At 41.3% G+C, this 12879-nt stretch overlaps 1 protein-coding gene across 4 annotated transcripts in view; it reads left to right on the top strand.

Annotated features, from left to right (window-relative positions):
* Positions 1 to 12879, top strand: part of Map2k4 (mitogen-activated protein kinase kinase 4) — a 93857-nt gene that overhangs the window by 54901 nt on the left and 26077 nt on the right. For 3 of the 4 annotated variants that reach the window (XM_051168192.1, XM_051168191.1, XM_051168190.1), the window contains one exon: positions 278 to 452. The exons of the other annotated variant lie outside the window; for it this stretch is intronic. In XM_051168192.1, the coding sequence (XP_051024149.1) occupies positions 278 to 452 (175 nt within the window). The remainder of the gene's footprint in view (positions 1 to 277; positions 453 to 12879) is intronic. 4 annotated transcript variants of the gene reach the window in all.

The following is a 12879-nucleotide window of genomic DNA, read 5'->3' as shown; positions in this document are numbered from 1 at the left end:
GTAATCAAACCCAGTAGATAGCGCTAGTTCCTTTAGCAAAAGGAGATTGGGGTGTATGAATGTCTTTGAAGCTGTGCCTTCTGGATACCTAAACGTATTCTGTTAAAATTCAGTGTGTAGAAAGCAAGATGGCACAAACAACTGTAGACCTGGAGGTCAGGCTGCTTGTGTCCTGATGAGCAGATGAGCGTTCCCACACCAGACTCAGTGCTAGCTGAAAGAAAAAAGTTAAAACCTATTTAAAATGTGGAAAAATTGCTTCCCAATATTTTAACAGAGAGAGACTGAGAACCCACAGCATTGAGTCATCAGGAAAACTGAAGATCTCCCCTGAACAGCACTGGGATTTCACTGCAGAGGACTTGAAAGACCTTGGAGAAATTGGACGAGGAGCTTATGGTTCTGTCAACAAAATGGTCCACAAACCAAGTGGGCAGATAATGGCAGTTAAAGTAGGTGATGCCGTCATTACTTCTGGTACTTTAATCCGTCAGCTGAAATTTTGTGGTGCATCAACACCACTGCTCTGTTCTTACCTTTGTGGTAATAATGGGTGCTAACAATCCTGTCTCTGCTTTCCCTGAGGATGTTTTGTGTAGAGGTTGTCCTATTGGTTGTGTGTTTTCTTGCTCTGGAACATGAGTGTGTGAAGTGTGCATGTTCATTGCACTTTTGCCATGATGCATTAACAGGTTTTAAACTTCTGGCCCTTCACTGCCAAGGTGAGTTCAGGCTGGACCACTGCATCCCTGGGAGCAGGGCAGTGCTGCTCTGAGCCAGGCGGGAGCTGGAGGAAGAAGCAGCACACTGGGCTGGGCAAGGTGCGGGGCTAGGGCTAACAGCAGTCTTACTGAAGGTTTCCTGGAAACCACACACATGCTGTTGCCACTAACCTCAACCTTACTCGGTCCTGACCGGCTCGGCTTCTGTTGGTTTATTCCATCTCTACTCAGTACTGCCCTGTTCCCTGGTTTAAAAGTTGTATCTAAATGCGTACCTTGTGATAATACTGTCACATTCTGTCCTTACCGTGTTGTGCCATTGAATTTGTTCGTTTACCTCCTTCCCCTAAGGTCAGAAGTGGAGATTTGGTCTGTAAAGCATTCCCAGCAGGCCTCTGCGCGCCTGTGGTGAGCTAGCGGTGCTCGTCTTGCTCGTAATGGGTTTGCAAACTGTACTTTGTTTGTTCACATGTTTAAAAGTGTTATGTTCTGTTTAAGATACACAAATGCACACCAGCAATTTGGGGGCAGTCTTCAAAGAAAAAAACAAGATGTGGCCATACTCTCACTAAACTTAAAATACCTATGAGACCAAATAACATTTCAGTTTATAATAGTTGAAAGTGGCTTTGCAGATAGTCTAATTTGATCTTGTTGCTCTCTATTTTGAGTCTGTCAAAACGCTTGCAGAGATGATGCTGAGGAGTGGGTATGTCTCACACTGCTTTAATGCTGAGGGCTATTGCCGCAGCATCTTCCCTGATGGTGTTGGTACCCACTGCTATGTGTTTCCTCACTGCTGGGTCATGTCAGGATAATGTTAAATTAGTGTTGAGGAAACACTTTATGTTTCTCTCCAGTTTCTTATTTTTGATCAGATTTTTACAGAGTGGAGAGAAAGGTGCTTTGGGCAGGAGGAAGTGTATGCATTCATAAAATTTTGCATATAGCCCACAGACCTCTAAAAATGCGCAGACTAGGACCTCTGCTCAAGAGAATCCATTAAAACAAAATGTGTTTCGTAGAATTTGTAATGAGTTCTGTCCTTTTATCTTGCACTTCTGCAGTATAAGGGGAAGAAAGCCATTTGACTTAGATGCTCCCGATGGATGTCCTGATGTCCTCATGTTCTTGTACTGTCCGTGTGTGGCATCCAGCTTCACTGGTGGGGACTCAGGGAAAGCTTTATGGGTAGCACAGGCTCTAAACTACTGCCAAGTAGGAGGGAAAGTATTTTTAAAAATTATTACTGATGTTTTTCTTAGTGTTGTGTGTACTCCGTCAGTGGTGATCAGCACCATATGTTACTTAGTTGTGTGGATAAACTTTAAAATGAGTAAAAGACTTTAAAGAAAAAGAAAGCGCTTCATTTTCCCATTTTTTGGTGATTAATTGGATCATCTTTGAGGTTGTATAATGGTTATTCAAGTGTTAAGTAAAAATATTTAATTATTGTTCAATACCCATAATATATACAGTAGATACTTATAACACTGGTGACTGTTTTGAGGGCTCCACTTGGGGTGCTAATATGAACCCCAACTCTTAGGTGCTCAGAGACAGTTACGGATCCTGTGCCTGTAGCTGTCAAATGTACACTTCCTACCTGAGCTGTCTGTCTGCTCCCTTAAGCAATTGAGTGTGCATAACAGTTTGGGACATGAGAAGATAGCAGTAAGATATAACTTGACATAGGTGGCAGAATAACATGGATTCCATGACAAGCGATCTTCCAAATTTACTTGGAGAAGCTGTACAAAAGTGAACTGTGGAATTACTGCCCCTGTATGATTCCTCATTTTTACTTTTGAGCAAGCCCTTTCCCAGATTCTTCATTAATACTGGAAGAACGGGATCAATATACATTACATTGATACCAGGTGATGGATGATAAATGTCACCTACTTTAGAATTTTGAACATTTATGGTTGATTTTTTTAGAGAGACAGGTCTTTTGTCACAGGTCATCATGGAGGCACACAGACTATCCTGACCAGCATAATTACATAGCAGTGACGAGTGGTTAAGGATGGGTTAGAGTTGATGTGCTATAGAGACAGCCGCGCAGTGACTAACCTGTCATTGTTGTTAACTGAAAGACACTTCCTGAAGCGTTCAATGTTCCTAGCGTTTGAACCTGTGTTTGGTGCTATGGAGAAGGACTGCTTTATTGGACATTAAGTATACCCTACAAATTATCTTCAAAGTTTACTTGGAGTAACTATAAAAGTGAACCGTGGAATTTCTTTTCATGTATGATTCCTTATTTTTACTTTTGAGAAAGCCCTTTCCCAGATTGATTTAGCTCTGTACAAGAAATGGTTGAAGGGTTCTTCTTAGTTACCTGAAGTAAGTATATCAAATACTGAGTCTGAAAATTGACTAAGGTGTAATAAATCACACTCAACAAGGAGCATGTAAAATGTGTCTTTAGACAGTTCCTGACGTGTGGACATTTTTAATCTCCAAGCTTTAATTGCACACAGTGGGCAAAGAGCTATTGCTCGTTCGTGAGTGGGGACAACATAGTTTGCCTGTCAGCCCACTGCAGCCGGACTGAGCCGTAGTGCTCTGGGGAGACGTCATTGTTGGCAGTGAAGTCTTCTAAACTGCTGTAGGAGGAGGAGGGCAGCTGTCAACTCTGACTGCATCCTTTACTCTTGACTTTGACCAGTATTCTCCACAGATGACATTTGTTTAATGTCGTATTAAACAATTTTAAAGAATTCTAGAACAGACTCAAAAAACTATCATAATGAGGAACTCTCTCTTCCACACTAACACAAACATAATGTAGTGCTTCATTTCGGTTAAAAATATAAATTACCCCAATTTTATTTTTTACGGCGAATACAAATTTGTTTCTCTAAATATACAGCACATTCTTTATTAAAATGTTAATTCTTGTGCAATAAAGTAACATCTACTACTGTGTTCTCAGTTTCTGAGAGAAATTTTTTCGGGCTCCACAAATGAAATTGTACAGTTTCGCTGCACAGCTGCCTGCCTTGCAGCTCCAACAACGCCTTCATGACCAGGACGCCATTCTTTTTAAAGGATGGATAGTATTCCACAGTGCGAATGCACAATATTCCTTTTTATCTACTTTTTAGCTCCTAGATAATCAAAGTTATTTTTGTTTATGGCTGCTGTGAACAGCCCTGCAGTGGATTTTGAAGTTAATGGCCCATTTTTCTCAATGGCAGAGTAATCACAGATGGAAGCAAACATGAAGTCACTGTCCTCTAAGTAAAGTAGGCTTCTCTGCATAGCTGTCCACAAGGGCTGGCTGTATTAGGCAAATCTCAGGGTTTGAACTCAGTCGATGAAGAAGTGATTATGATTAGGTTTCTTAGGTAGTGTTAGAACAATTCAGGTCTGGGGGAAACATCTAGTAGCATCAGGACATAGGTAATCAGAGTCAGAAGACAAGGCAAATCCTGGGATGTGGGAGATGAGAAAGAACTAAGTAGGTGTCATGAGTAGCTTAGACTCATGGCCTGACGCTGCACGGTGACCAGCATGGCTTGCTGACTGTGAGAAGGAAGACAGATATGAATGATCCATGTAGGTCTTCCCGCAGTAATCCTGCTCGCCCAGAGAGGATGGTGTTAAGGATGGTGTCTCAGCCCTCAGCTTGGGGAGCTACCTGGGCAAATCAGGAAAACAGGCTCTTTGTTCAGGTTGGATGCTTGTTCCAGACTGCAAATGTGTGATAGTGTCTGTTAAGGCTTCAGGGATTTTCTTTTTGTTGATGATCTGCCTGATATGCCTGTCTCTGTCTCTCTATCTGTCTCTGTCTCTGTCTCTCTATCTGTCTCTGTCTCTCCGTCTGTCTCTGTCTCTCTATCTGTCTCTGTCTCTGTCTCTCTATCTGTCTCTGTCTCTCTATCTGTCTCTGTCTCTCCGTCTGTCTCTGTCTCTCTATCTGTCTCTGTCTCTCTATCTGATATGCCTGTCTGTCTCTCTATCTGTCTCTGTCTCTCTATCTGTCTCTGTCTCTGTCTCTCTATCTGATATGCCTGTCTCTGTCTCTCTATCTGTCTCTGTCTCTGTCTTTCTCTTTTCCTCAACTCTACTCCTTTGCTTTTTCTGCTTTTATTAATTCAACTATTTTTAATCCAGGACTGGCCACTTGATCTTTGATATTTGGAATTGACTTCAGTGTGCTTGAACTAGAACCTAGGTGCTGAATGGGAAGGACAAGGTTCCTCTGGTGACAGAATCAGCAGCCCCACAGCTCAGCCCTTCCCTGCCGTCTGCTGGTTAGGTAGGTGTGCCCTTGGCGCAGACGGTAGAGATGTGGTGCTGTGTACTTTCTCCAGGGAGAGATAAACAAGCATTTACCTCGAGTGGAACACTAGTGACTGACCAGAGAAAGGATCCTACCCAAGCCCAGCTCATTGAACTAGTGTGTTTATCGGGATTACAAGGACAGGTGAGCGATACTTAGAACAGTAGGTGGGCAGTTGTATTAGTGAGAAGCCCCACCGCAGTAGTTAGGAAAGCTGCATTCCTGCAATCCTGTGCTTACCTTTCTGGCAGCTCAGCCTGTTGGGGAGAGCAGCTGTTACTCTTTGTATATCCCCCAGGGTTATGTGAGTCTTGTAAGTTTCAGGAGTTTCAGGAGTTTTTGCATTTCATTTGGGTTTTGTGTCCCCCGCCCCCCTTGAGACAGAGTTCCTCTGTTAGTAGTTTTGGCTGCCCTGGAACTCACTCCATAGACCAGGCTGGTCTCGAACTCAGAGATATGCTTGCATCTGCCTTCCAAGTACTGGCATTAAAGGCCTGTACCACCACTGCCTGGCTGTTTTCTGTGTCTTAATCTCCCTCCTCTCTCTGGGTTGGAAATACATCAGTTTGAACGAAATACATACACAGTGTTTCTCCCACTGGTGCCATGTTTTCTGAGATGTAGAAGGGGTAATAGATACATCTGATTATTTCCTTCCATCTACCACTGACCATTAGGCTGCTTTGCTACAGCAACAGCTATCTACTCTAATTAGGAGCTGGACTGGCTAAGAATCTGCAGTGAACACTGCCCATTACAAGAAAGTTTCTCTTCATGAGTCACCTAGGATGATGACAACAGTAACCTATGTTGTAAATACAAAGGTTACAAAGACAATTTGACAGGCATTATATCTATTTAACAAAATAATAGTTTTGTTTTGTTTTCCCACACGTTGGGGCCTATTACCTCTCCAGCCATAGGCTGGGACATAGTAGCAGATCCAAGCTCCCCTGGTATAGAGGGCCTTAAATCCAGTCAGAAAGCAGTCGGTTGTACCCATTGCAGTTGTGGAATGCAGTATTACACCAGTCAGCCCATCTTACCTGGCACGTTGATGCTCTAGCTTGCAAGGCCCATAACTGGGCAACACTGTCAGTGAGAGCCCCTAGCAACCTACATAGTGCCTTTCTGTACTACAGAAATCAGCCAATGGGGAAGGGACTTCCATCCTAGTACTAGTCTGATTCCTTCATGTCTGAGTCAAAGCCAGTGGTGTTAACGGCATAGGGTTTTACTTCTAGTTCTGGCATGCAACCAAGAGCAATGGCAATAGCTTTTATGGTTTGTGGGGTTCAAGGCTTCCCTGACACATAATTGACAAAAAGGAAGCCCAACTCCTAGTACTGATTGTTTTTCAATGTACAACCTTATGGTTCCTGAGAGTGCTGTTTTCTGCTCAGCAAGGTGCTTTCATGTCAACTTCTTCTTCTTCTTCTTTTTTTTTTTTTTTTTTTTTTTGGTTTTTCGAGACAGGGTCTCTCTGTGTTAGCCTTGGCTGTCCTGGACTCACTTTGTAGACCAGGCTTCATGTCAACTTCTTAACTGCTGTCTTTTCTGTTCTTCAGGATATTTTTAAAGCACCCAAGGGTTAGCGTTGTGTAAATGATCCTTTTCACAGAGGATAGACAGGATCCCTGAAAACGACTGTCTCTTCTAAGCAAGAACCAGTTTCTTGGGTGGCTAAGAGTATTAAAAAAAGAATGAAAGATTAACCAAGGTCCAGTACAACTTGAAAAGATCTCATCATTTGTATCAGTTCTGAACTTAGGAGCATATGTTATGCAGGTGAGGTGGCTCAGCAGTAAAGGCTCTTGCCACCAAGCTAATGACCTTAGTTCAGTTCCTCAGACTAACATGGGGTAAGGAGAGCGCTAACTCCCAGTCCCAGTTAGCTTGTGTATACACACACACACACACACACACACACACACACACACACACGCATGCACACGCATGCACACACACACACAGAACAAATATAATAAGAAGATATGAAAAATAAAAAAGATTGGGTACAGCAGTGTGGAAGAGAAACTCCACCCCATTTGTCACTCTAATCTAGTCATTTTCCATCAGTCATCCACTGACCTACCCTGAGGTACTATGCTTTACTCCATCCCTGCTCCAGTTGGCCTGGCTTTATCTTAAGGGGGAGCAAGGCCACATTTGTATTTGTCACTGGGCCTGGTGCCTCAGTTCTGACAGGCTCTGGGTGGCCCTTGCCTGGCTGCTGAAAGGGTACCAAGCCAGTCAAACACTGCATGGCTTTTCCTGGGGATAGGAGAACAATTTATTCACCCCAGATAGGATACCAGTGGCAGACCAGAAAAACAAGAGTTCATTATGGCTACTCATGAGCGTGTAGGTGAGAGAATTCTTACAGCAGCATTTGCAAATCATAGACATCCAGATCACTGAAAAGCCCACCCGACAATGGGTGAATACTCAAGAAAGCTACATTCCATGGCTTCCCTGCAATACTTGTAGGTAGTAGATCCAGCAAGAGCCTCCTCTCTGGCAGTTGTTAGTGTTTGTATAATCCTAGGGTAGGCATATGTAGGAGGGGGCGTTTATGCATCTTGTGAGCTTCAGGAGCTCAAGTTCTGGAGTCTTGTGAAACTTCCTGCTCCCTCCAGAGGAGATGCTCCGATATGGGAAGTCAGGGATGGTAAACGCATACTTTGGCTGGTTTCTCTACCACTCTGAAGACTGCCAACACTTGTGTTAGAAGACCATCACTAAATGGTTTTGGTAGATGTTGATGATCAGTAATCATTAAGGGAGAGTGTTCATTTTAGTGTTTATGTTTATGTCTTACGTATTCCTCTGAGGGCCTTAATGCGTTGGAGTGGGGTAATTTGGAAATGCTTGTTATAGGTGAATTTCAACTAGCCTATTGTGTGTTTCAGATCATACTTGAATCTAGTTTCTGAAATGGACCATTGCTTACTAGATGTATCTGATTTATATCTTTGCATGCATAGCTATTTGGAGAAATACTAGGCTTATCATATCTCACTGTCCACGGGGACATCTGAACTGACATTGGTAATTCCTAATAGTGCTCATTGTATTAAGACCTTGTCCTCAGTTATCTTTTAGATTTGCATCATTGTCTCTTTTAATGTTGTAGGTACAGGAGTGATAACATGATCTGTAGACCTTAGAAACTTTAGTGGTGGTCAGCACTGTGCTGTTTGAATGTACTTGATTTGAACGTACTTGTTTGAATGTACTTGAATGTACATGTTGTGCTTAGTAAAAAGGAGGAAGCCCCTTTATCAAGCTTGAGCCATTACCTCTGCCCTCTTCCTACAATGGGGTATGATATATTCTAAGTTCTTAGTGCACAGCCAGAATATACAAAAAGTATCAGGCCTTGGTGTCCTCAGTGAGAAAAATGGGATGTATCAATATTAGTTTGTCAATTTATAAATTATAGAAATTTATAAATTGATTTCACTTATAAAGACTTCAGTGAGTGTTCAGCTAAATTTCACATTCTTTTTTCTGGACTTAGTAACTGCAAATACCCTCATAAAACCTTTCTACTCAGTAGATGTGACTTAATACTCAATAGGTAGCATTTTTTTGGGGTGTGACAACAAATATATCTCTGATCTTCATTTCATGCTCCCCTCCAAACCTCACCTTTTCTGTTTTGGATGCTGTTCCCATCTGTTGGTTCTTATTGATCCTGGCTCTATGAGGTGTTTTGGGGATTTAAGTATGGTGTGTATAGAAACTTTAGCAGAAATACGAGTCAGTGGAAGACAAAATAAAAGTTAATATTGTGTGTGTGTCTGTGTGTGTCCCAGAGGAAGGCTGTATGGAGTAATGGGTCTATGGCAGGGTGCAGGACATCTCCTTTTCTGTTTTCTTTGCAGACACTGTCTTTAGCAGCAGATACTTAGTGAACAACAGTGCGTATATTGTACAGTAGTTTTGGCGCGTGTTGATTATGGAGACTAGGCACCTCTCCCTCCTCTTCCTCTGACTTTTTACTTCCTCTTCCCCCCCTTCTTTTCTCATTCTCTCTTTCTCTCTTTCTTCCCCCCCTCTTCCTCCCTCCCTCCCTCTTGGAGAAGATTTTCCCTGTGCTGTGTTTGCTTATATACTAACTGGTTCTAGAATTTTTGCATGGGTAGTATTTATCAGTGTCCATTTAGTTAAAAAGGAAAACAGCTGTCATCACTGGAGGTTTTTTTTTTTTAATGATTTGTTTTTATTTTACATATATTGGTGTTCTGCCTGCTTGTGTGTGTGTGCGAGGGTGTCAGATTCCCTTGGAACTGGAGTTACAGACAGTTGTAAGCTGCCCTGTGGGTGCTGGGAATTGAACATGGGTCCTCTGGAAGAACAGCCAGTATTCTTAACCACTGAGCTATCTCTACAGCCCCATCACTGGAGTTTTTTATTTTTGCCAAGGGTGTAGCTTTTATGATCATCACACAACTTTGAATGTGGCAATTGCTTGAACTATGGAGTGCATATATTTTGAAAACATTATGACAATAAGTGCTTGTGTAGAGGAATGAGCCACATAAAGGAGAAATGGCGTCAATACATTGAAAATGACATTTTTCTTGTTAATGGACAAGTTTGTAGTAGCGCACATCATTTGAATCTTCTATCAAGATTGCTTTAATTGGGCCTTGGCGTAACTTGAAAAGTGTATGCACTGATTTCTTTAGCAGTTAATGAATCTGTAGCCTTGCTGAGCTTTTCTTGTCGATAGCCTCATTTCTGATCAGGAAACATGCTTTTTTTATGTTGGAATACCCCTGAAAGATGGGCTTGTGCCTCAGGAATGTGATGTCTAGTTTACCTTAGTATCTGCACCCTCGGCTGAGCCAACAGGACAGTGACAAGTACTGGTCACCTGGGGACCTAGAGGACTCAACTGTGAGGACTGCGGCTATGACCTCGCTCATTCCTCAGCTCCTTTATTTTAGCCCCTCTCCTCATTTTCTCCGTTTCAAAATGAAACAGATGAAGTGACAGGACTGGCAGCGTGTTGCGTGTTCATCCTTGCTGCTGTTTTCACGTCTGTCTGTGGAATGGCTGCGCACTGAAGCCGATGTTTGATCGCCTCAGCTCTTGAGTCTGTTGTGTTTGCTGACTCGTAGCCTTCTTGCCTTCAGTGTTCTAACTCAAGAACTGGCGTGTCATGCACACTGTGGTGCTACTGTTTGTAATCAATAGCAAACACAGCTCACCGTCTTTTTTTTTTTTCCTTTTTTCTTTCTGTTTTTGTTGTTGTTTGTTTGACTTTGGGTTATTGTTGGAATGCACGATGACCTAGTTTCCTTAGGGACCCTGCAGAGGCCAGTGCACACACATCATCTAAGAGATAGACCCATCATTTCTGCCTCACCTGTGCTCATAGCTTGACTTGGTAGGAAGGAAAGCTGGGTGGATCTGGTGAGACCAAGATGTTATCCACCAGCCGCAGAGTCACAGAATGTCAGTTAGGCAGGCTTTGATGTGTTGTTAAAATAGTTGTGGCCTGGCTTCTTGAAATCCAGAGATTAGGGGCATCCTGACTTGGTGCTAAAGGATGGCCTGAGTCAGAGGCTCACGTCTTTCTAATGAACAATGCTCAGTTTAACCTCTGGGACTTGTCATTTCTACTCACTGCTGCTGAATATAAATAAAATTCTCCATTCCTGAATTTGCATTTCTAGCCAGTGGCACATCCTATCTTAGTAATTTTAAGAGAATGAAGATCTTTGTTTTGATTTTTATTTTGTAAAGAACTATACAAAATAGCACTATTCCAAAGCCAGCGAGCTATGCATTTAACTTATACCTTTTCTCTATGATGATAGTGGAGCCGTTTGTCATTTCTGATCATACCTACATGCTATTTATTGATATTTACCTGTTTTAAAGCCTTACCAGGCATTTAAATGACATTAAATACAAATTTGGACAATTAAAATATTTTTACAGGTTCAAGTATATAATTTCACTGAAAAAACTTTGTATATGAAGGTTATAATTTCCTATTATGATTTTAGATGTTTATTTAAGCTATATTACATTCAGATAAAGTAAAATAAAAATAATCCAAAGATACTTTTGTATTAGAAAGAGATGTGATTTGCTTTTCAAGAAGGACAGCTAGGCTTACCCAGGGGTGTATGTTCACTAAACTTGGTTACTATAATAGTGACCAAGGAAAGCCATAATGACCATAATGAAGGAAATTATGATTTTTGCAGAATTTTTCCTGATATTTGATTGTAAACAAAACTTCTTTAACCATGTGATGACTTTTCAAAGTCTTTCATGCTCTCCTATGGTCATGTCATCCTACTCTTTAAGTAAGAAAAAGGAAAGAAGAGAAGAAATAGATAAAGGCTTGTGTTACCCAAACTAGTATCATTTCCTCAGCTTAAAGTTAAGATGTAAATTAATGAACATTTCTTAGAAACCAGCACATGAGCTCCTTGGTTCAACCTCTGAGCGCGATGAGTGTTGCTTCCTCTTTGGGCTTCTGTTTCCTGTGCCTGGAATGAAGGACTGACTGAAGGGAAGGGAAGGTTCTTACTCAGGCGGTCAGCTTTACGGGGCTCTGCTCCCAGCGTTGGCCTCACTTGTGAATGGTGGGAACCTTTCCCGTGCTGCTGTGCTGACTACCCATGGGGAAGTGTCCTGGAGTGACTGTGTCACTTCTAGCTTTATATTATGCATTATCCTCAGATTCTCTAACTTGAGTTATTTGTCAAGGTTCTGCATTAGAGTTGTTAAGTTGAACGTACTGTTAATATAGGTTTATACTTGTAGTTAATTTTCCTTTGGGAGGATTGGGAGGCTTCTTGAATTGGATCTGCTTGTTAGGTGCTCATTGAGGTAAATGTTATAACTCAACCGCAGAACCTTACTGTAGATATTGAGCTTTGCTTTCTCAATCCAAAATCATTCGGGTGGAGGCCTAGCAGCTGGCTGCTCATCTCTACCCAACATCGAATGTAAGACAGCATCAGCCTAGCAGAGTGTCGTGTTGGACCTAGGCCATTCTCTGTGTACAGAAGTGAACTGAGAATGCTATTGCAGATGAGCACATTCTGCCAAAGCTTAGAGCTCTCCAGGCAGTGACCCCACACGCTGGTTAGTAAGAGTGCTCCAGGGATTTCAGCTGGGCCTCTACGCCAAAGCTAGCATGTTTCCTTTCTTTAACTATGGCTGAGTTTTGGAAATCTGCTCCCAGAAGTCAGACATGAATGTGAACTATTGTGCTTTTTATTGTAATGCTCTTTTTTAGTCTTAGATAAGCTTTGTAAAAAGATGAACTTAGGAAAACAATTTAAAATTACGTTTTTGAATCATGTGTGTTAATATTTACCAACATAGGCATGTAGATAGAAAATGAATAATTAAGGGGGAAAATCTGAATAAACTATTACCTACACATCTTTCTCAACCAAAGGTAGTTTGAGATTTCTCTTCTTTTATTTACCAACTCTTTGTATTAAATTCAGATATGTGGAAATAATAAAATTATTTTTAAAAAGTCACATTGACTATTTTGTACAACCACAGTCAAATTGTACTACTAAAATAGGAATAAATGTTACTTCTAATAATTACTGACTATTAATTATTAATTAAAATAATCTTGGTCGTGTTGTGAACAAACACAAATCACATGTCTGCTTAGACTTTCAAGAACTATCCTTTTGGAGCAAGATATTAATGTTGATATAGAAGCAAAGTTATTCTCAAACTATGAAAATATGGACATAAGAGTGAAAGAAAGAAAAGGTTCTCACCTATAAGATGACTACTTGTCTTTTTTGTCTCTCATTCTTAATTTTATTTTTATCTACATGACAGTGGTATAATGTAACATTT

Source organism: Acomys russatus, chromosome 25, assembly GCF_903995435.1.
Source record: "Acomys russatus chromosome 25, mAcoRus1.1, whole genome shotgun sequence".
NCBI classification, from domain to species: Eukaryota; Metazoa; Chordata; class Mammalia; order Rodentia; family Muridae; genus Acomys; species Acomys russatus.
The sequence above is the reverse complement of the archived record's forward strand: the minus strand, read 5'-3'. Positions and strand labels throughout refer to the sequence as shown.